Source organism: Carcharhinus amblyrhynchos, chromosome 9 (genome assembly GCF_965287045.1).
Source record: "Carcharhinus amblyrhynchos chromosome 9, sCarAmb.v2.hapA, whole genome shotgun sequence".
Lineage (NCBI taxonomy): Eukaryota > Metazoa > Chordata > Chondrichthyes > Carcharhiniformes > Carcharhinidae > Carcharhinus > Carcharhinus amblyrhynchos.
Window position 1 is genome coordinate 68506694 of NC_137332.1, and position 25271 is coordinate 68531964.

The window sequence follows — 25271 nt, forward strand, 5'->3', positions numbered from 1 at the left end:
GTAAATCTCCTCTGCACTCTCTCCAATACTTCTACATCCTTCTTATAGTGAGGTGACCAGAAGTGAACACAATATTCCAAATGTGGTCTCACCAATGTCCAATATAGTTGCAGCATAACCCCACGGCTCTTAAACTCAAACCCTCTGTCAATAAAGCTAACACACTATAAGCCTTCTTCACGGCTCTTTCCACTTGAGTGGCAATCTTCAGAGATCTGTGGATATGAACCCCAAGATCTCTTTGGTCCTCCACATTCCTTAGACCCCTGCCGTTGACCCTGTAATCTGCATTCAAGTTTGTCTTACCAAAATTAATCACCTCACACTTATCAGGCTTAAACTCCATCTGCCACTTTTCTGCTCAGCTCTGCATCCTATCAGTGTCTCTTTGCAGCCTGCGAGAGCTCTCCATCTCATCTACTACTCCACCAATCTTGGTGTCGTCGGCAAATTTACTCACCCACCCTTCAGCCCCTTCTTCCGAGTCATTGATAAAAATCACAAAAAGCAGAGGACCCAGCACTGACCCCTGTGGTATACCGCTGGTAACTGGCCTCCATGCTGAAAATTTTCCCTCCACCACTATCTTCTGTCTTCTATGATACAGCCAGTTGCTTATCCAATTGGCCAAATTTCCTTCTATCCCACACCTCCTTATCTTCTTCATGAACAATTGTTCATTTTCACGTTACTATAATAGGATGACCGGCATCAGATTTTTAGACAGCTTCTATTTCAGAGGTACGAACGTTGAAGTGTTCATAAAACTATATTACTTTTAAAATGCAAGACCCAAGTGTTTGGATGGTTCTGGACCAAAAAATGGGGAGACAAATTTCCACCTCCATACTTCATACATCCTTGTCTCTCAGCAAACTGCAGATTGTGAAAAACTGTATATAAATAGAAGGTCTTCATGGGCTACACACGAGTTGCAAAGAATGGCTTGGCAACTGTATCTTGGAGTCTTTTTGGAAAAGAAAGAACAAGCTGTTTAGTTTTTTGGACTGACTCCTAAACTATTCCGTGAGTGCCTGGAAAGAGGCTCTGGCATGAAAACAGACTATCTGTGCCACTATTAGTGATTGCAATGGACTGACTGACCTTTGCAAATCTTTATGGACCAGCCCTGTTAGTGAGCCTATGCTCATATTCATAATGTGCTCTGTAACACCTATTCAAATCACAGCATCACACCCTACCCATTGTGTTGCATTGTTAATTGTGAGTTCTCTATTTTCATGAGTCATCGTCACCATTTCCTCGTTTCTTCCTCCCTCCTTATCGTCTCATCACCACTTCAATGGATTCTATAATCATTTTTTCTGACAAAATGAACATCTCTGCACCCTTCACTGCAGTGGTGGCACAGTGGTTAGCGCTGCTGCCTCACAGTGCCAGGGACACGGATTCAATTTTTGATTGGGGATCACTGTCTGTGCGGAGTCTGCATGTTCTCCCTGTGCCTGTGTGTTTGGTTTCCTCTGGGTACTCCGGTTTCCTCACACAATCCGTAGGATGTGCTGGTGGCTGCGTTGGCCATGCTAAATTCTCCCTCAGTGTACCCAAGTAGGTGCCGGAGTGTGGCAGTTAGGGGATTTTTACAGTAGCTTCATTGCATGTCAATATAAGCCTACTTGTGACAATAATAGATAAAGTTAAACTTAAAACTTAAACAAATCTGTCACTGCTATCTATAGTCTTGCACTGAAGGTTCCTATTTTTTTAAACTCATCAGATCCACATTTAACAGTAAGGTACTCACTACTTAATTTTGTGGAAAGCTATACAAGTTCCTCAGCAACAATCTCAACCATCTGTTAAAAATTGGGAGAGATCTTAAGCAACGTCCATGAATTAACTTCTGATTGTGAGAGCCAGTATGGTCCGATGGTCTCATGAACACTTTCTTCTGACATTAAGGCATCCTACTGGTATTTGGCTGGGGCAGACATAATGGGCCAAGTGGCTTTTTCTGTGCCACAAACTTTCTATGATTGCTATGATTCTACAAACAACATTTTGCTCATATCTACTTTGGCATCCATATTATCTAACAGGGAAAAAAAAATACATTGAAAGCAGCCTCATTTGTTTTTTCTGAACTCCCAAGAGAAGATTTTGAAGAGAGCATCCCATGAAACATTCTTCTGAAATGCTGTTACTGAATCTGTTGTGTTGTATGCATTGGTTTGAATGGGTGTTATGATGCAGTTTAAGATAAATAGAACATCATTTCTGCCTTTAATCCCAGCACCCACTACAATCACACTTGTGTGAGGGCTGTTTGATTCACACAGCACTGAGGCCACAAAACGTTGAAAACTAAAAATAAAGAATGTTTTGATCGCTGAGCAGGTTGGTCAGTTTTGATGAGTCTACACACACGTGTGTATGTGTGTCTCTGTCTGTTTCTATGTGTGCATGTATGTGTGAGAGAGAGACTGGAGGTCCTGTGAATATGCAAGACTAATGTGTGTTGGGTCCTGTCACATGGGTACAGGTAGAGATTCTGTAATTGTGCATGTACACACATAGTATAAATGAAGGCCAGTCCTATGTATGCCTGTCTGTTGGTTCTAAAAGTGTGATTATGTGTGCGGGAATTAGAGCGGCAGCATTTAAATAACAGGAATTATAATATTCCAAGGCTGAAAGCAGAGCCCACGAATACCTTGTTCTGCCCGTCTCTGCCCCTCCCCACACATTCAAAATCCATTCAATACATCTCGCACCACATTTATCCAATGAACCACAGGGCACTCCAGTGGTTGTTGTTTGTTCCCAGTTTCAAGGGTATAACAGTAGATCATAGCATCGGAAGTGGATTTGTCTGCCAATCCCTCAGATTCATCGTATATCACCAGGCAGTGCCACTTCTACAGTACTGAGGTTCTATAGCTTGTCCAGAGAATGCATGGTAACACTCAGCATTGGGTTGACAGCTTGTGGATCCCTTTTATTACTTTGAACCAGTCCACACATTCTGAGACTGCAGCTTTAACTTCTTGGCAGGTTTTTGCTTGTTCTGCTTAAGTTAACGTGCATTTCCTCAGATTTGTCTTTGTCTTCAAGTTCTCGAAGCTTCTAAGAAAGAGATAAAGATGTTTTCCAGGGTGTTGCAGAACCTAGTAAATGTACTTTTGAAAAAGTATGTTAAGATGCATGCCAGGTATATCCAGGAAGCTTTGTAAAATGTTGAAAAATAATTTTGAATTCTCTCTTGCAAGTACATTAATTTGTGTATTCAAAATGGGGATAAAAGACTTCTGGAGTTTAAATGGTGCACCGGATTCATGAGGTTGAATCTAGGTTTTGCTGCTGTGATTTAGTTTTCTTGTTTCTTGGATGAAATAAGTTTGAAACTAGTTTTAAGTTTTGGAACAAATTCAGCAATGAACAGTAAGAGGGATTAACAGTGGACTTTTTGTAAGGAATGGAACAATATCCCAAAGAGGCAATTCTTCTGATGTTTAGGTGAGAAGAGAAAGAGCTTTAACCTTGAGCATTGGCCTTGTTATATCTGACCTGGGTTTGATATTGATACTAGATGTATGTAGCTTTGTCTAACACCAATATCTTTTATGTTGGACTTAAACTCTCCAGTAGCTGGCCTGAGCAATTTATTTCAGTAAGAACATAGGAAATGGGAGCAGGAGTAAACCAAATGGTTCCTCGAGCCTGCTCCGCTGCTCAGTATGATCATGGCTGACTTAGGTTTCAACATAATTTTCCCACCTACTCCCCAAATCCCTTGATTTCCTGAGACACCAGAAATCCGTTTATTCCAGCCTTAAATGTATTCAACAATGGAACATCCAGAGCCCTCTGGGATAGAGAATTCCAAAGATACACAACTCTTTGAGTGAAGTAATTTCTCTACGATGTCATATATGATTGGCCTCTTATCCTGAGACTGTACCCTTCTGTTTCTGTTTCCACTGGTCAGGGACTCTATCCTTCAGCATCCACCCCATCAAGCCTCTTCAGAATTTTGTAGGTTTCAATGAGGTCGCCTCTCATTCTTCTAAACTCCAGAGAATATCAGCCCAATTTACTCAACCTATCATCATGGGACAACCATTCATCCCAGTGATCAATTTAGTGACCCTTCGCTGTCCAATCTCCAATGCAAGTATATTCTTTCTTAAATGTGGAGACCAAATCTGCAAACAGTAATCCAGGTGTGCTCTCACCACAACCCTGTACAATTGTAGCAAGGCTTCTTTATTCTTGTACTCCAATTCGAATGAAAAAAAGGCCAACATCTCATTATCTTCCTAATTGCTTGCTGCAGCAACATGGTAACTCTGCATTCCTTGTACAAACACACTCAAGTTTCTTTGAGCATTGACACTTAGAAGTTTTACACATTTATGTAAAACTGCTGTTTTCTATTCTTACAACTAATGTAAAGAACTTCACAGTTCCCTACATTTTGCTCCATCAGCCATCTTGTTACCCTGTCACCTAACCTGTCTATACCTTTTGCAGCCTCTGTGCACCCTCCCCACAGCTTATCTTCCCACCTATCTTGGTATCATTAGCAAACTTTGAAGAATGACTCTCTTTCTCTTCTTCTAAGTCAATAATATTGATTGTTAATAGCTGAGGCTCCAGTACTGATTCTTATGGCATTCAGTATTCACTGCCAGCCAACTCACAAAAGTCCTGTTTATGCCCACTTTCTGCTTCTTTTTTCATTGTCCAATCCTGTAACCATGCTAATATATTACTCCACCTCCATGAGTTCTTATCTTGTCTATTGACCTTCTGTGTTGCACATTATTGAATATCTTTTGGAAATCTGTGTATACTACATCTACTTTATCTACCCACCAGTTAAGAACATAACGTAAGAACATAAGAACATAAGAACATAAGAAATAGGAGCAGGAGTAGGCCATCTAGCCCTTCGAGCCTGCCCCGCCATTCAATAAGATCATGGCTGATCTGTCGTGGCTCAGTTCCACATTCCCGCCCTCTCCCCATAACCCTTAATCCCCTCGCTTATCAAAAACCCATCAACCCGCGTCTTAAAAATATTTAGCGAGGCAGCCTCCACCACTTCAACGGGCAGAGAATTCCAGAGATTCACCACCCTTTGAGTGAAGAAGTTCCTCCTCAACTCTGTTCTAAACCGCACCCCCTTTATCTTGAGGCTGTGCCCCCTAGTCCTACTGTCCTTTCTGAGCGGGAAGAGTCTTTCCACCTCTATCCTATCCATCCCATTCATCATCTTATACGTCTCAATGAGATCTCCCCTCATTCTTCTAAACTCTAACGAGTACAAGCCTAGTTTATTCAGCCTATCCTCATAGCTCAACCCCCTCAACTCCGGTATCAGCCTAGTAAACCTCCTCTGCACTCCCTCCAAGGCCAAAATATCCTTGTGTAAGTGCGGCGACCAAAACTACACACAGTACTCCAGCTGCGGCCTCACCAATGCCCTATACAGCTGCAGCAAGACCTCCCTACTTTTATATTCAATCCTCCTCGCTATGAAGGCCAGCATCCCATTAGCCTTCCTGACCACCTGCTGCACCTGCAGGCTGGGTTTTTGCGACTCATGCACAAGGACCCCGAGGTCCCTCTGCACCGTCAAAAACATCCTCAAAAACAAATTTAGCAAACAGGCTATTCCTTTAGTAAAACCATGTTAACTTGTTCTAATCATACTATGATTTTCTAAGTGCATTGTTAAGACTTTCTTAATAATAGATTCCAGCATTTTCCCAAGAACTGATATCAGGTTAACTAGCCTGTAGTTCACTGTTAACTCTTTCCTTCCTTTATTGGAAAGTAGTGAAATATTTACCAACTTTCAATCTAATGTACCCATTCCTGAATCTAAGAATTTTGGGAAATCATAGTGCACCCACTGTCTCTGCAGCTATCTCTTTTAGAACTCTGGGACACAGGTCATCAAATGAGAAGGGTTTATTGGATTTTAATTCTTTAAGTTTATCCAAGATGTTTTTCACTTCTGATATTAACTTCCTTAATTTCTTAAGTCTTTTTAGCCCCCAGATCATTGTTTATTTCTGATGTGAAATCTGTGTCTTCCACTGTGAAAACAGATACAAAATATTTGTCCAATGTCTCTGCCATTTTCTCATTCCTCATGTGTCTATGCTTCTAAGGGACCAGAGTTTACTTGAGCTCTCTTTTTATTGACTTATAAAAAAACTTCACAATCTTTTTTATTTTTAGCTACTTTACTCTTGTATTCTATTTTTCCCCTTATCAACGTTTTGTTAGTTTCCAAAACACTTCCAATCCTCAGACCTGCTTTTTTTTGCAACACTGTAATTGCCTTCATTTATTTAAAATCTCCAGGGCCTGATCATCTTCATCCCAGAGTGCATAAGGATATGGCCCTAGAAATAGTAGATCTATTGCTGGTCATTTTCCAAAATTCTTTGGAATGACTCCTACAGATCAAAGAGTAACTAATGTACGCCCACTATTCAAAAAGGGAGGTAGAGAGAAAACAGGAAGTTATAGATCAGTGAGTCTCGTGTCAGTACCAGGGAAGTTGCTAGATTCCATGATCAAGGATTTCATAGTACAGCATTTGAAAGGCAGTGGTATAATTGGACAAAGTCAGCATGGATTTACGAAAGGAAAATCATGCTTGGTGAATCTATTGCAGTTCTTTAGAGATGTAACTAATAGAATTGATCAAGGAAAATGTGGTTTATTTTGCCTTTCAGAAGGCTTTCAACAAGGTTCCACATAACAGACTACAATGTAAAGTTAAAGCACATGGGAGAGCTGGTTAGCAAACAGATTGCAAACAGTTGGAATAAATGGGTCTTTTTCTGATTAGTAAGAAGTCTCACTTCACCAGGTTAAAGTCCAACAGGTTTATTTGGTAGCACAAGCCATAAGCTTTCAGAGCACTGCTCCTTCATCAGCTGAGTGGGAGTTCTGTTCACAAACAGGGCAGATAAAGACACAAACTCAATTCACAAAATAATGGTTGGAATGAGAGTCTTTACAGATAATCAAGTCATAAAGGTACAGACAATGTGAATGAAGAGAGGGTTAAGCTTGGGTTAAAGAGATGTGTATTGTCTCCAGACAGGACAATTAGTGAGATTTTGTAAACCCAGGCAAGTTGAGAGGTTACAGATTGTGTGACATGAACCCAAGATCCCAGTTGAGGCTGTCCTCATGTGTGTGGAACTTGGCTATCAGTTTCTGCTCAGTGATTCTGCGTTGTCATGTGTCATGAAGGCCACCTTGGAGAATGCTTACCCAAAGATCAGAGGCTGAATGCCCATGCTTAAGTGTTCCCCAACAGGAAGAGAACACTCTTGCCTGGTGATTATCGAGCGGTGTTCATTCATCCATTGTCGTAGCGTCTGCATGGTCTCCCCAATGTATCATGACTCGGGACATCCTTTCCTGTAGTGTATCAGGTAGATAACATTGGCCGAGTTGCAAGTGTGTGTACTGTGTAACTGGTGAATGGTGTTCTCACATGAGATGATGGCATCTGTGTTGATGATCTGGCACATCTTGCAGAGGTTGCTGTGGCAGGTTTGTGTGGTGTCATGGTCACTGTTCTGAAGGCTGGGTAGTTTGTTGTGGACAGTGGTCTGTTTGAGGTTGTGCAGTTGTTTGAAGGAAAGAAGTGGGAGTGTGGGGATGGCTTTGTCAATGACATGTTGAAGGCTCCGGAGAAGATGTTGTAGCTTCTCCGCTCCGGAGAAGTACTGGACGGCGAAGGGTACTCTGTCCACTGTGTCCCATGTTTGTCTTTTGAGGAGGTCATTGGGGTTTTTCGCTGTGGTGCATCGGAACTATTGATCGATAAGTCGAGCGCCAAATCCTGTTCTTATGAGGGCATCTTTCAGCGTCTGGAGGTGTCTGTTACAATCCTCCTCATCTGAGCAGATCTTGTACATACAGAAAGCTTGTCCGTAGGGCTTATCTGATTGGCAGACATTGACTAATGGGGTACAGCAGGGATCTCTGCTAGGACCCCAACTGTTCATATTACATTATAGTGATTTAGATGAGGGAGCTACATGTATTAACTCCAAATTTGCAGATGATATAAAGTTGGATGGGAAGATGAGCTACAAGGAGGATGCAGAGATGCTTCAGCGCAATTTGGATCCTGAGTGAGTTGGCATTTTCAGGGCAGATGCAGTATAGTGTGGATAAATATGAAGTTATCCACTTCAATAGCAAAAGTAAGAAGGCAGATTATTATTTGAATGGGTGTAAATTGAGTGAGGCGGATACTCAGCAAGACCTTGGTGTCCTCGTGCATCAGTCACTGAAAGTAAGCATGCGGGTACTGCAAGCAACAAAGAAGGTAAATGGCTTTCATAATGAGAGGATTTAATTATAAGAATAGGGATGTTTCACTACAATTGTATAGGGCATTGGTGAGACCACACCTAAAATGTTGTGTGCAGCTATGGTGTTCTAATCGGGGGAAAGATGTTCTTACTAAAGTGCAGCTAAGGTTTACCAGGCAGATTCCTGTGATGGCAGGGGATTCTCATATGAGGAGAGATTAAGTTGGTTAGGATTATATTCATTGGAGTTTAGAGTGAGAGCAGATCTCATTAGAAACTTTTAAAATTCTAACAGGATTAGACAAGGTAGATTCAGAAGGAACTTTCATGATGGTGGTGGAGCCCAGAACTAGGGGTCATAGTTTGAGGGAAAAAGGGTAGACCTCTTAGGACTGAGGTGAGGAGAAATGTCTTCACCCAGAGGATGGTGAATGTGTGGAATTCATTACCACCGAATGTAGTTGAGGCCAAAATGTTGTGATTTCAAGAATGAATTAGCTAAAGCTGGTGGGGCTAAAGAGATCAAAGGATATAGGCAGAAGGGGGAATCAGGATATTGAATTTGATCAGGCATGATTATAATGAATGGCGGAGTAGGGTCAAAAGGCCAAATGGCCTCTTCCTACTTCTAGTTTCTATGTATTCAGTGATGTACAATTTTTGTTAAACTCTAGTGGGGGGATTTCTCCAGCCCTCCAAAGTATGTTTTCCCGTGACCGAGATGGCTTACCATCAGCTGCCGACAGGATCTTCTGGTCCCGCCAAAGTCGATGGCAATTTACATGCTTGTGTGCACTGCCATTGGGAGACGCAGGCAAGCATTAACTTCTGCAAGACCAGAGGATCCTTTTCGACAGGGAAGGATAGTGAATCCCACCCGAGGCCTCTTCCCTGTCCCATTCTGTTTATGTTTACTCACATCACTGGACTGTTCCACTGCCTCAATCTTTCTCTTTGGAGTTCTAAATCTACCTTCACACGATCCCTAACCCATTAACCACTTGTTAGTTTAAGGCTGTGTACACAATTCCAGCTTCATTATTGACCAAGATACTGGTCCCAGCCAGTTTTAAGTGGCATCCTCCCAACAACATAGCTCATTCTTACTTCAGTACAGGTGTCATTGCCCAATGAATCATAATCCCTTCTTCGCACACTACTCTGTGAGCCACGTGTTGAATTCTTTAATCAGTTCGACCCTATGCCAGTTGGCGCCAGGCTCAGATAACAACCAGGGAGGATTATCTTTGGTCTGCATCCAAAAGAGATGGGGTGGTTAGGTGCATTGGCTGTGCTATTTTCTCCCTCAGTGTACCCAAACAGGCGCTGGAGTGAGGCGACTACGGGGATTTTTGCAGTAACTTAATTGCAGTGTTAACATAAGCCTACTTGTGACACTAATAAATAAAACTTTTAGAAAAGCTTAACCTAAATTTTGACCCTAACTCTTCAAATTCTTATCATTCTTAATTCTGTGTATGTCATTGGTAGTTCCTTTATTTTAGCAGGTAATCTAAAATGCAATGAATTTTACAATCAAGCAATTAAAAATCAATTTATCAGAAATAAGTGCATTTCAAGCATTTATTTTGAAATCGGAAGCATTTTAATCAAGCATTTGATGCTTTTGGCTCTTTTGCCACCTCTTGGCCACCAATTGTTGGACGACAAGAATTAAGAGTGCTTTTCACGAGTTCCATCCAAAGCTATTACAGTTTTAGAGCGACTGATGGAATTTCCAGCTATCAAGCCAAGAGGAAAAAGACGGTTGCTATGCGAACTGCAGTGTTTTGGGAAAACAACATTTTTTTTGCCCATATGTTGTTCTCGTGACTAGAAAGTCAAAAGTCTGACACTATAGGACAGGCAAACAGCGCTGTGCTTGCTTCACTTCATTCAGAATAACTTGTATCTGTCATTCCAAGTAGAGGTTCACAGAATTCTTTTTTCAATCCAGCCAAAACAGCAGGAAAATGAATCAGACCACCAGTTGAGTAATTTAGAGGATTTAAAACATATTAAGCAAATGTCACATCTATCCCAATAAAAATGGAAGATAGTGGAATCACGTAGTCGGCCGGGCAGCATCTGTGTCAGAGGTTTCAGGTTGATGACTTTTTGTCAGAATTGTAAGATTTTCAAGGGTAAAAGTTATTCATCACTAAGATCCGAAATGTGAACAGTGTTAATGTTTCAGGGCAATGAGCTTCATCAAACCTGGAAGATAATTCTATCTTCCAAACCTGATAGAAGCTCATTGCCCTAAAACATCAACACTGTTCATTTATTTTACTTGGGGGTGGGGGGGGTGGGTGGCGGGCGGTGGTGGCAACAGAGTACAGCCTTCAAAAAAGGGGTCTCCCTTTTAAGACTAAGATGAGGAGAACATTTTTCTCTGAGCGTTGTTAGCCTGTGAAATTCTCTATGCCAGAGAGCAGTGGAGACTGAGTCATTGAATATTTTCAAGGCTGAGTTTGATTGTTGATTGACAAGGGAGGCCAGCAATATGGAGGGCAGGCAGTAAAGTGGTGTTGAGTTCACAACTTGATCAGTTATGATTTTGTTGAATGGCAGACAAAACAGACTCAAAGGGCTAAATGGCCTAGTCCTGATCCTAAATCAGATGCTGCCAGATCAGCTGAGTATTTTTTTTAAATTCAGATTACGAGTATTTTGCTTTTGCCCATTTTATTACCCAGATTTATCTTAATTTTATTGATGTTAATAGGGAGAAAAATGGGAGACAGAGCATGAAGCAACATAGATTATTCTTATGGTTCCTGTCATAATAAAGATCTTCCAAGGAAATAATGCTGTATTATTTATGGTCATCAAATAAGGTGTCCGACCATAGCTCTGCACTACAGTGTGCAAAATAATAAAACTGAATGACCCCTGTTTATATTGTCAGCAATAATGAAAGATTTGTGTTTATTCTGAAACAAAAATAAATAGAGCTGTTAAATAAACAAGATGGTACTCAGTAAATCAGGACTTGAATATTTCTGAAAAAAAACATGCTATCTAAACTTTTTATCATGTACTCGTAGCTCACAGGAAATTACCAGCTGCAGTTCAGGAACAACAGTTTGTACTACATGTAGCATGAAGCAGTTAACTGCCCAGCTTTGTTCATAGTCAAACTGGGCAGATGGACACTGGTCTTGGCATTGCCCTGGGAAATGAACCAGGGAATTACTGTTCCCTAAGCTTAATGCACAAACTGTGGACAATATTCCTTCTGTGTGTAAAAGGTAGACACCAGTGTATGAATATATGTTGTTTCTAGCAAGCGTTGGTGAACCACACTGCAAGCCTGACTGATAATATTAAATTGGTTTTCAGTGTAATTCTTAGCATCATTAGGATAGTTCAGCAGGATTCAGTTAAACAGTGCAGAGACACCTGCACTCAAATGATTGGTACTACAAGAGTTTTCTGCATTTTGTACATCAGTGTGAACTAACTATTGATCTGCAGATACCATGTGGAGAGAAGCGCACAGGCACTATATATATACAAGATATACTGCAGCAACTCGCCAAATTTCCTTTGATAGCACCTTCTTGACCTGTGACCTCTGCTATCTGCAACTTCCCCTCCAAGCCTCATACCATCCTGATTTGGAACTATACCAGCATTCCTTCACCATCGTTGGGTCAAAACCTCTCACCCTAACTGCACTGTTTGTTTACCGACACCAGGCGGCTTGCAGCTGTAAGAAGGTGGCCCAACACCACCACCTCAAGGACAATTAGGGCTGAGCACAAATTCTGACCTTGCTAATGGCGTTCACATCCTGCAAAAGAATTAAAGGAAGAAAGGGCCAAAGTGGGATTTTTTGCCAATTATCAGATGGTGATTGAGAACTGAAGATGGTTCAGGATGCAGTGCTCAGTTAAATTGTTGGCCTTTAACCTCTGGCAGCAATGCTCAAAGCCTTTATGGATGATGCTAAGTGTTTTCTTTGTTTCTTTGTCTGACAAGGGCCTGGTGTCACAGGAAATGCATTATTTCTAAACCCAGTTACTCACATTTACACGTGGACGAAGTGAAGCATTGAGACACTAATACTTCTAAGTTGCTATGAAAAATTGAATTGTCATACTGGCACAGGGAATAGATGCTGTTTTAAGGTGAGAGATATGGTTTTGAACATTAGGCTGCTTATGTGTGGAATAAATATGCTAACTTCTTGGGTGCACTCCTTTGTTCTCCCAATATTGGAGATAGTGAAGAAAGTAGAAGTCAATGCCTCAGATATAGAAATGGGATAGTAGTTGTAATAATGAGGAATAGCTCAAAGTGAGCAGGGTTTTGCAACACCAAGTGATGGGTTTTCCAGTAGTGGAGGTGGCTCGCCACTGGCTGGTGGTAAAATCCTCCAATTCCCACCAATGTCAACTGGCAACATTGTTTGTCAGTTGCACCAATGAAAAACTGACCACCAGGGGTTGCCATCAGTGGGACCAAAAGATCCTGCCAGTGGGAAGGGCTGGAAAATTCAACTCCATATCTTCAGGATAGTGCCAGGAATAAATCTGACCAAGATGTAGATTCTTTGACTCCTGATTGTGAATTAGTGGCAAATTATTCAATGAAAATACAATGGAATAAACGTTCTAAAGATGGCATTCATTTCACCATATGTGGGTTATATCCATTTCATCATACGTGGGTTGTATTTCTGTTTCACACCCATTAATAAACACACTGAGCATACTGAAAGAGCAGAAAGGAAGCCTATAATATTTGCCCAATTCATTGGACAGGTGAGTGGGCAGCCACTAGGTAATAATTTTTGCCCTATCCTTGGCAACCACATGTAATAATGACTCTGGGAGGGGAGGGTAGGGAATGCCAAAACATTCCTGTAGCCAGCTTCAGAAATTGGAGGATATTTTTTCCCAGTTCCATAAAGTGGTCAAGCAAATTCCTGAAGATCACAATTATCTATGCAGTAAGGTGAGCTGAACTTGACCATGCATCACACTCCGAACCGTATCGACTGCACTCGGTGATTTTTGGTTCATTCTTAAAAAATAGTAAATATGAGCGTTTGTCTTTTATGAGGAACGCAGCAGTGATTTTCTGTTCAGAATGTGAAGATCATTAGACTCACTGTTCAAACTGGAGCTAATTTGATTTTAATTTAGCTTATTTTTGTCCTGTTTTCTGTGACATCCCTTTGATTTCTTACTGCATTCTCTCAGAAGCCATCATTGCTGCTACATGCTAATCCAGAGTTGCTTGGCACTGCATTAAACAATTGGAATGTTTCTGACATACTTGTGTAAACTCTAGAGCATTTACTTGGAATTGGCACCTAACCATAGTGCAATTCTAAATGTATACATCAATTCCTGCAATAATTGCTGTCAATGCAAGTGGTTAGGCCATCAGTAAAGATCTGTAAGAAATTGGCTGCACAATACTGAATGTGACCTCCATTTGGACACACAAAATTATTTCAAGCTCTTGCTTCCAAAAGGGGGGAACCCTCTTAAATCGGGCTTGGATTTATCCAATTGCTAAATTGTGACCTATAACTTTGTTTTTTGCACAAATTTTCACAAGCTGACTGATTTAACCCAACCATGTGGAATGTCATCCATTGGAATCATCATTTTGCTAGCATCATCCTGGATGTAAAGGAGATGTTCAATCAAGTGGCATAGTCTTTCCACTGTGTGATGGATAAGATGTTCAGTTGATTTGATTTATTATTGTCACATGTATTAATATTCAATGAAAAGTATTGTTTCTTGCACACTATACTGACAAAGCATAGCGTTCATAGAGAAATAAATGAGAGGACGCAGAATGTAGTGCTACAGTCATAGCTAGGGTGTAGAGAAGGATCAACTTTGTGCGATGTAGGTCCATTTAAAAATCTGATGGCAGCAGGGAAGAAACTGTTCTTGAATCTGTTGGTACTTGTCCTCAGACTTTTGTATCTTTTTCCTGAAGGAAGAACGTGGAAGAGAGTATGTCCAGGGTGTGTGGGACCCTTAATTATGCTGGCTGCTTTTCCGGGACAGTGGGAAGTATATTCAGTGTCAATGGGTGGGAGGCTTGTTTGTGTGCTGGGCTGGGCTTTGTTCACGACCCTTTCTTGCAGTCTTAGATAGAGCAGGAGCAGGAGCCATACTAAGCCGTAATACAACCAGATGCATCTGTAAAAGCTGGAGAGAGTCATAGTGGACAAACCAAATTTCGTAAGTCTTAAATGAAGATGTGTCAGCCCTTTCAGGTGGAGCTAAAAGACCAATTTCCAAAGCAGAGCAGGGGACTTCTTCCTGGTGGCTATGGGCAATGATTAATTGACAACCAAAATCACCGGGTCAGTATATTATTGCTATTTTTGTGGGACTTCCTTATTCCAAATTGGCTCCATATTTCTCTACATTACCACAATGGCTACCATGCCTAAATAATCTTTTTTAATTGGTTGAGGAATAAATATTGCCCAAGATCCAGAAATAAATCCCCTGCTTTCTTTCAAGAGATGCCATGAGACATTTTTTCATCTACCTAAATAACAGATGGAAACCACAACTTAACATTGCATCTAAAAGACAGGCAACTCAAACAGTAAAGCATTTCCCTCAGCTCTGCACAGAAGTTCTAGCCTGGACTATGTGCTCAGTCTGTGGAATGGGACTTGAACCCACAACCTTTTGACTTCATGACAAAAACATTACCACGGAAATTGCATCTTTGTTGGGCTTTTAAAACAAAAAGACATTAGGCCACGGTTACAGTTTGGGGCATTATAGGAGCAGTATTAAAACAATGTGGATCAGGAGGCTACCAGGAATGAAAGATGTAAAGAGCAATCTGAGGAAGTAAGGCCCTTGAATGATAATTTGACAAAAACAATTGCCTTCCCATTTTGCCCATGTGGTGAGTACAAAATCGTAAGAGTGACATAAAATCACAGTCAATAGGATTTGCAATGGCCTTAATAGGCCATTTGATTGTCGACGGGTGCCATTCCTACTCTCATGCTTGCCCATTTCATTCATGGGATGTGGGTGCCACTGGCCAAGCCAGCATTATTGCCCATCCCTCATTGCCCTTGAGCTGAATGGCTTGCCAGACTATTACAGAGTACACTTCAGAGTCAACCACATAACTGTGGACTGTGAGCCACAAGTAAGCTAGACCAGGTAAGGATGCCAGATTTCCTTCTCTAAAGAGCATTATTGAGACCAACTTTTCAATTCCAGATTATTAATTGAATGCTGCTGTGGTGGGATTTGAAGCATTGTCCCCAGAGCTTGGACCTCTGGATTACCAATCCAATTATATTACCATACACCATCCCTTTCCCCACCCCCTCCCTTTCTCCTCCAAATGCTGAAGGGTTAAAGTAAATAGCAAAAAATCTTTTCCAATGATTGATGAGATTCTGACAGGAGGTCACAAATGTAAAACAATCATAAGGGGAGTTGAAGGCAAAGTTTAGAAAAAATCTTGGCAAACTAAGTAGTTAGAATATGGAATTCTCTGTCATAAACCATGGTTGAAGCAAAGCTAATAAACATGTGAAAGCAGGAAACCATTCAGAGCGTGGAATTAGACTAGATGACTTGTGGAGAACAACACTGACAGGTTTTAAGAACCAAATATTTGTGCTTTGCAATATTCTACAGTTCTATGATGGGCTCTCATTGGGTTATATTAATTTATCCCTTAATTATAATGATGCTTTACCTTGGCTGTATTAATTTGTTTAATTTTAAAGAGTCGTTTGGTACATAACTTGAGTATTGCTAAAAAAAGGAGAGAGTAAAGCTTTTGCTTTGCATTCATCAGGACAATTTACAAGAATACCAAATGATTTAAAGTAATTGGGAGAAGATTAATGAAGAGTTGGGAACAAAGTGTCCTGGGATCTGGAAACCACTGATAGGATGGAAGGGACAAAAAAAATCTCTTAATGACATTTTTTTTAAAAAGCACCTGGGAGTGACCCAGTGGTTAGCACTGCTGCTTCACAGCACAAGAAATCCAGGTTCAATACAGGCCTCGGTCACTGTCTGTGTGAAGTTTGCACATTCTCCCCGTGTCTGCATGGGTTTCCTCTGGATGCTCCGGTTTCCTCCCGTAGTACAAAGATGTGTAGGTTAGGTGGATTGTCCTTGCTAAATTGTCCCTTAGTGTGCCAAGGTGTATAGGTTCAGGGAATTAGCAGGGTAAATACGTGGGGTTACAGGGATAGGGCTTGGGTTAGATGCTCTGTCGAAGAGTCGGTGCAAACGCAATGGGCCAAATTTAAGGCAATGGTCTAGTGGTGTTATCACTAGACTATTGATCTAGCAACTCAGCTAATGTTCTGGCGACCTGGGTTCAAAGCCCACCACAGCAGATGGTGGAATTTGAATTCAATAAAAAATATCCGGAATTAAGAATCTACTGATGACCATGAAAACATTGTCGATTGTCAGAAAAACCCATATGGTTCATCAATATCCTTTAGGGGAGGAAATCTGCCGTCCTTACCCGTCAGGCCTACGTGTCATTCCAGAGCCACAGTAACTTCCCTCGGGCAATTGGGGATGGACAATAACTGCTGGCCAGCCAGTGATGCCCATGTCCATCAAATGAATTTAAAAATATATAGCCTCCTTCTGCAATTTAGGGATTCTGTGATTTATGACTCACTCAAATTTGCCCTTGAAGTGTTATAACCTACAAAGCTAGGGACCAAGAGCTGGAAAAAGGGATTAAGCTTGCCATTCCTCTTTCAATTTTGACACACAGTGCACTAAGGCCTTCCGTGCTTTAAACTGTTGTGATTGTAGCTTGAATCGGATTCATGCAAGCTGAATAAATACCACTGGAAAGAAATGAGTCTCAAATTGTGATGAAGATGAAGGGGATTGCAGTGATGTGGATTTCTGTTACTGTAGCAAGGGAGACATTAGTGTTGCATCAAACGTTACAACGGAAAAGACACCTATTATCCGGAACTGTCTGAATCCCACCACCATTTATAAAAACAGCTTCTCAGCATCTTGTTATTATCAAAAGCCTATATCAAAATACACAATTACTATAATCTTCCAGCCTGTATATTATGAGATTTTCTGGCTTTCTTTTCAGTATTTGACTTTTGCATGTATTTTTTTTTTGAAAAATTGGAACTCAGAAGGCAGTGGAATATTTTTATTTTAGTCACTTCCGTTCTGGGTATTGCAAGATCATATGTGATTGGGAGCAGGATGGATTTGAAACCTTTCCCTAAACTCTCAGTTACAATAACTATTGAAACATCTCTTCACTGTCATTTCAGACATTGAATAGTAGCAGAGGGAATTTTGTTAAGGACAATGTCTTGACAAAGGAGGTGCTTTGCTTAATGAAGTAGCACCAGTGTGAGTGGAATACATTGGTCCAGGGGTTTTATATTAGGGACACGAGATAGATTCAGTACAGCATTTGTTGCTTTATTCTTCCTCTTAATAACAGGGCATTTTGACATTGCAGGCAGACTTTTGAATTAATCTCAGGTTGGATCTGCAGCAATGGCTCCATAACTGAGTCATGGTTTTGGCATCCCAGTTCCAGGTTTTCCAACCAATCAGAGAGGGTGTGCAGGATGGCACACCAAATCTGTCAAAGGAAAAATTAAAGGGACCTCGGCAGGGGTAGGAATGGCTGATACTCTAATACCGTAACTTCCTCATTAAAACCCATCATTCTAATTTTTAAATTAATTCCCTTTTGAAACTAATCTCTACTACTGGAACTATCCCATTGAAACCAGTGTGTCAAATAATGAAACTCTCTCATTCAAATCCATCTTCCTCCTACTGTAATTCTCTGTGGCTGCAGCAATCACAGGAAAGGAGAAGGGGAGGAGACATGGGTGTCTCGCTCATGTCTCACATCCTGCTGTGAAAAATGAGGGACTTCAGTGAGTTGAGCTCCCCCAAGGACAGTAGGAAGCTCGCACCCTCACAACCGATCACTGCTACCTCCTGGAACAAGAGGGCCCCTTCTTAACAGGCCTGGTGGGCACACATTTCCAGAGGCTGCAAAGTTGCCTGTCACTGGAAGACCACCTACTGAGTCTCTATCTCTTGTGTGCTCCCTTCTTCTTCTTCAAGGGGAGATAGCAGAAGGGATGAGTGTTAGCAATGGAGAGGTGAGAAAGACAGTACATGTGAAGACCGATTGTGAGGTATTGGGGCAAGAGGGTAATAAATTGAAGGTGAACAGGAGTGTTGGTTTTTCAGATGCGGGTGATGAGCCACCATCCACTGAAGTCCCTGTTGTGTAGGTAGACCCACAGTGCTGTTTGGGAGGAAATTCCAGAATTTTGACCCAACGACAGTGAAGGAACAACAATACAGTTCCAATTCAGGATGACGAGTGACTTGGGGGGAGAACCTCAAGGTAGTGATGTTTCCATGAATCTGCTTGTCCTTTTAGGCAGAGAGGTCATGGGTTTGGAAGGTGCTGTCTGAGAAGCCTCGGTGGATTGCTGCAGTGCATTTTGTAGAGGGTACCACACTGCTGTGTGTTGGTGATGGAGGGAATGAATGTTTAAAGTGGCGGATAGGGTGCCAGTCAAGTGGACTGCTTTGTCCTGAGTGGTGCCAAGCTTCTTGAATACAGTTGGAGCTCCACTCATCCAGGCAAGTGGAGAGCATCACAGTCCGGACTTGTGCCTTGTGGGTTCTGTAAATGCTTTGGGAAACCAGGAGGTATGTTACTTATTGCAGAGTTCCCAGCCTCTGATCTGCTCTTCCGGAGTACGTCTGGTTCAGTTCAGTTTCTGGTTAATGGTAATTCCCAAGATATTTACAGTGGGGAGTTCAGAGATGTTAGTGCCATTCAATGGTTTCCTTAGAGGCACGCAACTCAATTCAGGAAATTTCCCACCTAAGGAAAGAGTGCCCTGAATGACGGGATTTTCATTCTGGTGGACTGGGTGCAAGATAGAGTCGGGCCCTGGAGTTAACTTTTGATGCAGATTGCCTTAAGGGCTGCTGAGTGCTGAGACAGGCGTCATGGTTCTCGGGCACTTCATCTCAGTTGTTTTACTAAAAACTGCAAACCCAATGTGGACCAAATCACACAGCAACGACACGTGGACTGCCCTGACATGCAAAATGTTTTTCCTTCCGGGAGTTGTGCACAGATCAGCTGCAAGCATATGATACTGTCAGTCATGTTTTAAAGTTTGGAACCTGTAATTGGAAATGGAATTGAGAATATTGGAAACAAGATCAAAGTTTTGTATGAGCAGAAATGTTTTTCAGTTCATTTTGAAAAGTTTAAAAATGGTTAATGCATAAAAATGCCAAAATGCAACAGTAGATTTTTACACAAAATATAGGAAGCTATTAACAAGCCAGGAAGTGGCAGTTATTACTGTTTATAAAATGTACTTCCAGTGCAGTTAAATGTTTTATTGATTTTAGAAGTTGGCTTGAAAAAGGTTTGGAGGGCAATTCTCATATCCCACTGCACTGATAGTTTTAGGGCATGGGATTGTTGTCGGTGCAGGCTTGAATGGCTAAGTGGCTCCCTTCTGCACTGTAGTGCAGAACAGTGACTGAGTCAACAGTGACATTCAGGCACTGTTGACTCAGTCCAAACATGTGCGGGTTAGGTTGATTGGCCATGCTTAAATTGCCCCTTAGTGTCCTGAGATGTGTAGGTTAGAGGGGTTAGTGAGTAAAATAGGTAGGGATATGGGGGTAGGGCCTGGGTGGGATTGTGTTCGGTGCAGACTCAATGGGCCGAACAGCCTTTTTCTGTACTGTAGGGTTTCTACGATTTCTTTGACACTACTGTCAGAAAGCTATGAGTTTTATTCACACTCTAGAGAAGGACAACATTTAGGCTGAAATTCTGGCGCAGAACGAGGGGAGTACTACACTTCCAGCAATGCTAAAGTTTGGATGAGATGTTAAACCAAGGCCCCAGCTGCTTGCACGCAGTTGGATATAAAATATTTCATGCCATAAGTCTGTAAAGGAGCAAGAGTTTTCCTGATATCCCAGCCAATATTAATCATTATTACTAAAACAGATTGGCCACTGTGTTACCCAACATTTCAAAATGATTTGGGATATTCCGATATTGTGCAAGGCATTATATAAATGCCAGACCTTTCTTCGTACGCCTGCTATTTATTATTGAACTAATAAAAAGTACCAATAGTGAGAAATGTTGCCTAGGCATGTGAACAGTAGCAAGATGCATTTTAAAAAATGCTTTATTTTTTGTTGTGTGACGTATTACATTCAGGCGACGACTGTCACATCATTATCGTCCTGTTGAAGAGGTTGGAATGATAAGATGATTAATGATGGGTGGGATGTTCCAGCCATTCCTACCATTGGGATCTTCCAGTCTTGCCAAAGGCGACTCCCTCACAGCGGGTTCTCCGATAGTGGGGCACGCAAAACATACAAAACAATGTAGACTTTGGCAGGACCAGAAGATCCTGCCAGTGACCAGTGATGAGTCACCTCCAACGTTGGAGAACAGCCCACCGGAGAGCGGATGGTGGGGAAAATCCTGGCCATACCTGAGGTGCACAGTGTAAACTCGCAGTATATTTTTTGCTTCATTAGAGTAGGGGAAGTTTTACAGTTGCCTGTAGTCTCAGAAAAAGATACAACAGCGAAGCCAATGAGGTGCGCTATAGAAGTAAGGTGAGTACAGTTTTGAAAGGGTGATGCAGCTCAGCACTAACTCTGATTCTCTTCTCAGACCTGAACACTGCTTACCTGAAATGGCTGCCACTTCCTGTCCAATTATGCATCTGCTGTTGATGCTGCTCCATTGCTTTGGTCTCACAAGCGCCCAAGTAAATCCAGGTAAGGTGTCAACCAGCAATACGACTGGTGTAGTGCTTCTGGAAGTAATTTCTTTGGATTAAACACATATATGTGAGTTCACAATTTCTTAGGTTGAGAGTTGATGCCACAAAGCAATGAACCTCATGCCAAACATGCTAAATTCTCAAAACCTATGTTCCACTGGATTATACTTGAAACACTTTAAGGTGACTCTTAATCAAAAGGGAAATGTTTAAACTAACATTATTGCCAAGGTTTTGCACCCACGTTCGTCACAAAATTGTGGCAGTGGTCATTTTAAATTTGCATCTCAAACTTGGGGTTCCTGGTGTCACCAGCATTTGCTGGCCCTGCCATGCCATTGTGACGGTGTGGGCTATGCCTGCAGATGTTTTCTGCACACCGTACTAGATTATCTGGTGAGAAAAGCCAGCTGTGCAGCCAGCGAGCCGCACACTGGCTTTCCCGCCTCAGCCTGCACGTCTGTGCAGAGAATGGAAAATTCCACCCTATGCTGCCTTTTATTTCATGCTGCTGTTACTAAATCAACTCCTTGTCAATTGGCTGTTTGCCATGGGCAGGTCAGATGTACAAACCACTTTAGCCTGTTGAATCTCTACAGATGCTGTTAGAATTACTCCTTTTTTTTTGTTTGATTTCCTGGGATTAAGCAATACTGTTTGGAAGAGTGCTGCTGAATGCCTGAACAAGATTAATGCCCGGTTGTTAGGTTATAGTCAGCATATTCAATTTCACACGATTGCACAAAGTCAACATACACAGCTTGGTGCGATGAGTTGACAACTTCATGACTTTTTTAATCAGGCGATAGCCAGAACAGCAGAATCACATAGGCTACACCGAACAAGACCAACCAAATCTAAAATAGAACCCACAAATGTTGAAAAATAGGTCAGGATTACCATTGTTTAAACGTTAACATTTTGGGGTGAACTTACCCATTCCACCCACTACGGGAATCAGAGTGAGCTGGGGCAGAGGGCCATTGATCTCGGTTGGGATTTTCCAATTTCGGGGCGAGCATGGCTGGAAAATTGTCCCTTTGAATGCAAAATTCTTTGCCAAAGGTTGAACATTCAGTTTTAGCAAAGAATCTGAAACACCAAGGTTTTTGTTTTCTCTTTTTTGAATGCAACAAAATCTGTCCGTTTTCAATATTTACTTTTATGTATTTCATAACAATTTCATTTTACTTTCCTCACAGATTTATATTTGCTGCTTTTGTCAAGAGGCAAAGGCAGATGTGTATGTGCAGCTACCGGAGTCAATATTTCCCTTCAACTATCTCACCCCACCCCAACCTCTGACCCTCTCCACTTCAAGATGTGTCCAACTTCAACTCACTGTAAAGCAAATTCATTTCTTCACGAAAAGATCAACTTATCTTTGGTAGAGTAACAAAGACTAAATTTTTGAGCCATTTAATAGGGAACTGCATGCGATGCAGGAAGCTGGTGTAAGGTGGCATGGCGGCACAGTGGTTAGCACTGCTGCCTTACAATGCCAGGGACCTGGGTTCGATTCCCCGCTTGGGTCACTGTGTGTGTGGAGTTTGCACGTTCTCACCTTGTCTGCGTGGGTTTCCCCCATGTCCTCCGGTTTCCTCCCACAGTCCAAAAACCGTGCTGGTTAGGTACACTGGCCATGCTAAATTCTCCGTCAGTGTATCCGTACAGATGCCAAATTGCAGCGATGGGGGGATTTTCACAGCAACTTAATTGCAGAGTTAATGTAAGCCTACTTGTGACAATAATAAATAAACTTTAAATTGGATTCTACCAGATAAACGCGGCAGGAGGCGGTGAATGGGCCTGATCCGTACTTACCTTGAGATCCTGTGAAATGAGACTGACGGGAAAGTTCCCAAGGGATGGCTAATCGGCAGGCTCAGGATTGGGATATTTTCTTTAATCAGTTGCCAGGACAACATTTCTGGCACATCTGGTATATTTCTAACATGAAATTAAAAAAAGTATTTTAGCAGCTAACACAGTACAGGAAATATAACTGAAGCTGCCCCTGGTGTCACTTTGCCACTGTGATGTTAAGCAGTGAAGATGTGATTCTTTCTTCCACTGGCATTTCTCCAGGCAGGTGTGAGACTAAACGTTAAAACACATGAAACACAAACACATCCAGCAGCTAAAATCCTCCTCCACCTGTGGGCCCTGGTGATTGCCTGCTACTCTCATCATTTTGTAGCTGTGGAATTTTCCGTGGTTGTGTTTTCATACTTGGGATTCTTGTTAAACCTTAGTCTGGCCGAATAAGACGAGACTTGTAGTATCCGAGCGTGTACCCAGTGTTGCTGCAGACATTCTGAAGTATAATCTTAGGCAGGGTCAGTTAAGTTGAAACGGATCACCAAACATCACTGCACACCATTCTCATTAGCAGTGATTAGATTGTCAATGTGATAACCCCCCCCCTTGAGTTCCATGGGGAATCACTGATTGATCTCCCTGTGGGGTTTGTTGAGTATGACTTCCCCTAGTAACAGGCAGTGGCTTTCCCACTTGGAACTCATTATCTGAGGCTTTTATAAGACAGGCCCAGGACTGGGCCTGCTGAACTTTAGTCCCAGGCAGGTCCTACTGTGTGTGCACCACGGTAGTGGCTTTATTTTGCATTCTGTAGTAAACTATGATTCTTTGCAGTCAGGTTACCTGAGTCTGAGTCATTACAGTCAAATATTTCTCCAATCATATAACCATGCAATAAAACAGCCATAGAATCTTTTGCTTTCTTGTCTAATTCACCCCCTTCTTTATTTATGAAGCTGGACATTTAATATATGCAGACCATTTAATCATAATGAGTGTACACATCATAACTGTCTACATAATGGTGATGAAGTGGGAATGGTCAAGAGCTTTAAGTTTCTGGGTTTCCAGATCGCCAACAACCTACCCTAGCCCCTCCACACTGATGCTATATTTAAGAAAGCTCACCAACGCCTCTACTTTCTCAGGAGACTAAGGAAATTCCGCATATCCACTACAACTCTCATCAATTTTTACAGATGCACCATAGAAAGCATCCCTTCTGCATGTACTACAGCTTGGTATGGTTCCCGCTCTGACCAAAACCACAAGAAACTATGAAGGTTTGTGAACATAGCCCAGTCTATCATGCAAATCAGCCTCCCATCCCTTAACTCTGTCTACACTTCCCACTGCCTCATAATCAACATCTCCACGCACTCCGGACATTCTTTTTTCCACCTAGGGAAAAAGATGCAAAATTCTGAGATCATGTACCAATCGACTCAAGAATCTTTCCTGCTGCCATCAAACTTCTGAATGGATTTGCCATATATTAAGCTGATTTTTCCCTACACCCTATCTGTAACTGCAACACTATATCATGCCCTCTTTCCTTTCCTTCTTGAATGGTATGTTTTGTCTGTATAACGTGCAAGAAACAATATTTTTCACCGTATCCCAACAATGCATGTGACAATAAATCAAATCAACTGAACTCATTGAGTGCTATGCCATCTCTCAAGTCTCTGAAAGTTAACTTTTAGGTGCCTACTCTATCACCACCCCCCCCCCGCCAAATAAATGAACATCAGTGTTTTGGGATATGGTATGTCTGCTCTAAGATGCCTTTAGGAGTTGCACAAGATTATAGCCTGCATTGATCCACAACCTGATTCTTCCCTTCCTACATTGAAGAAAATGCTTCTCCCTCATTTGTTAAGTAACCAGGCTGCGATTAGGCACTTACCAAACAGGAAAAGTGTGGAATTTCACTCATGCCCTAGCTCGGTATCTGGGTTAGCGTTGTCTAGTAAAGCTGCAACTTCTGAAATTAAATCAGCCTGTTCATGAAGAAAAAATAGTTCTGCATTGATCTTTAACAGTGCCACCGGTCCAGAATAGGATGCTCTTGCACTACTCCAATACAAAAGCAAATACTGCAGGTGCTGGAAATCTGAAACCAAAATCCCAGAAAATGCTGGGAATACTCAGCAGATCAGGCAGCATCTGTAGAGAGAGGAACAGAGTTAACAGGCTGTGTTTCTTCACCATTAAAAAAGACCCACGGCTGGGACCAAAATGGGTACTGACCCCAGCAAGTGGTGGATGGGACCCTGCCA

General features: G+C 41.8%; 1 protein-coding gene across 3 annotated transcripts in view; it reads left to right on the forward strand.

Moving 5' to 3' along the window:
• ddr2a (discoidin domain receptor tyrosine kinase 2a) overlaps nucleotides 1–25271 on the forward strand; it is a 154152-nt gene that overhangs the window by 71899 nt on the left and 56982 nt on the right. For all 3 annotated transcript variants that reach the window (XM_080195883.1, XM_080195885.1, XM_080195884.1), the window contains one exon: nucleotides 21057–21163. In XM_080195883.1, the coding sequence (XP_080052009.1) occupies nucleotides 21079–21163 (85 nt within the window). In that variant the 5' untranslated portion in view covers nucleotides 21057–21078. The remainder of the gene's footprint in view (nucleotides 1–21056; nucleotides 21164–25271) is intronic.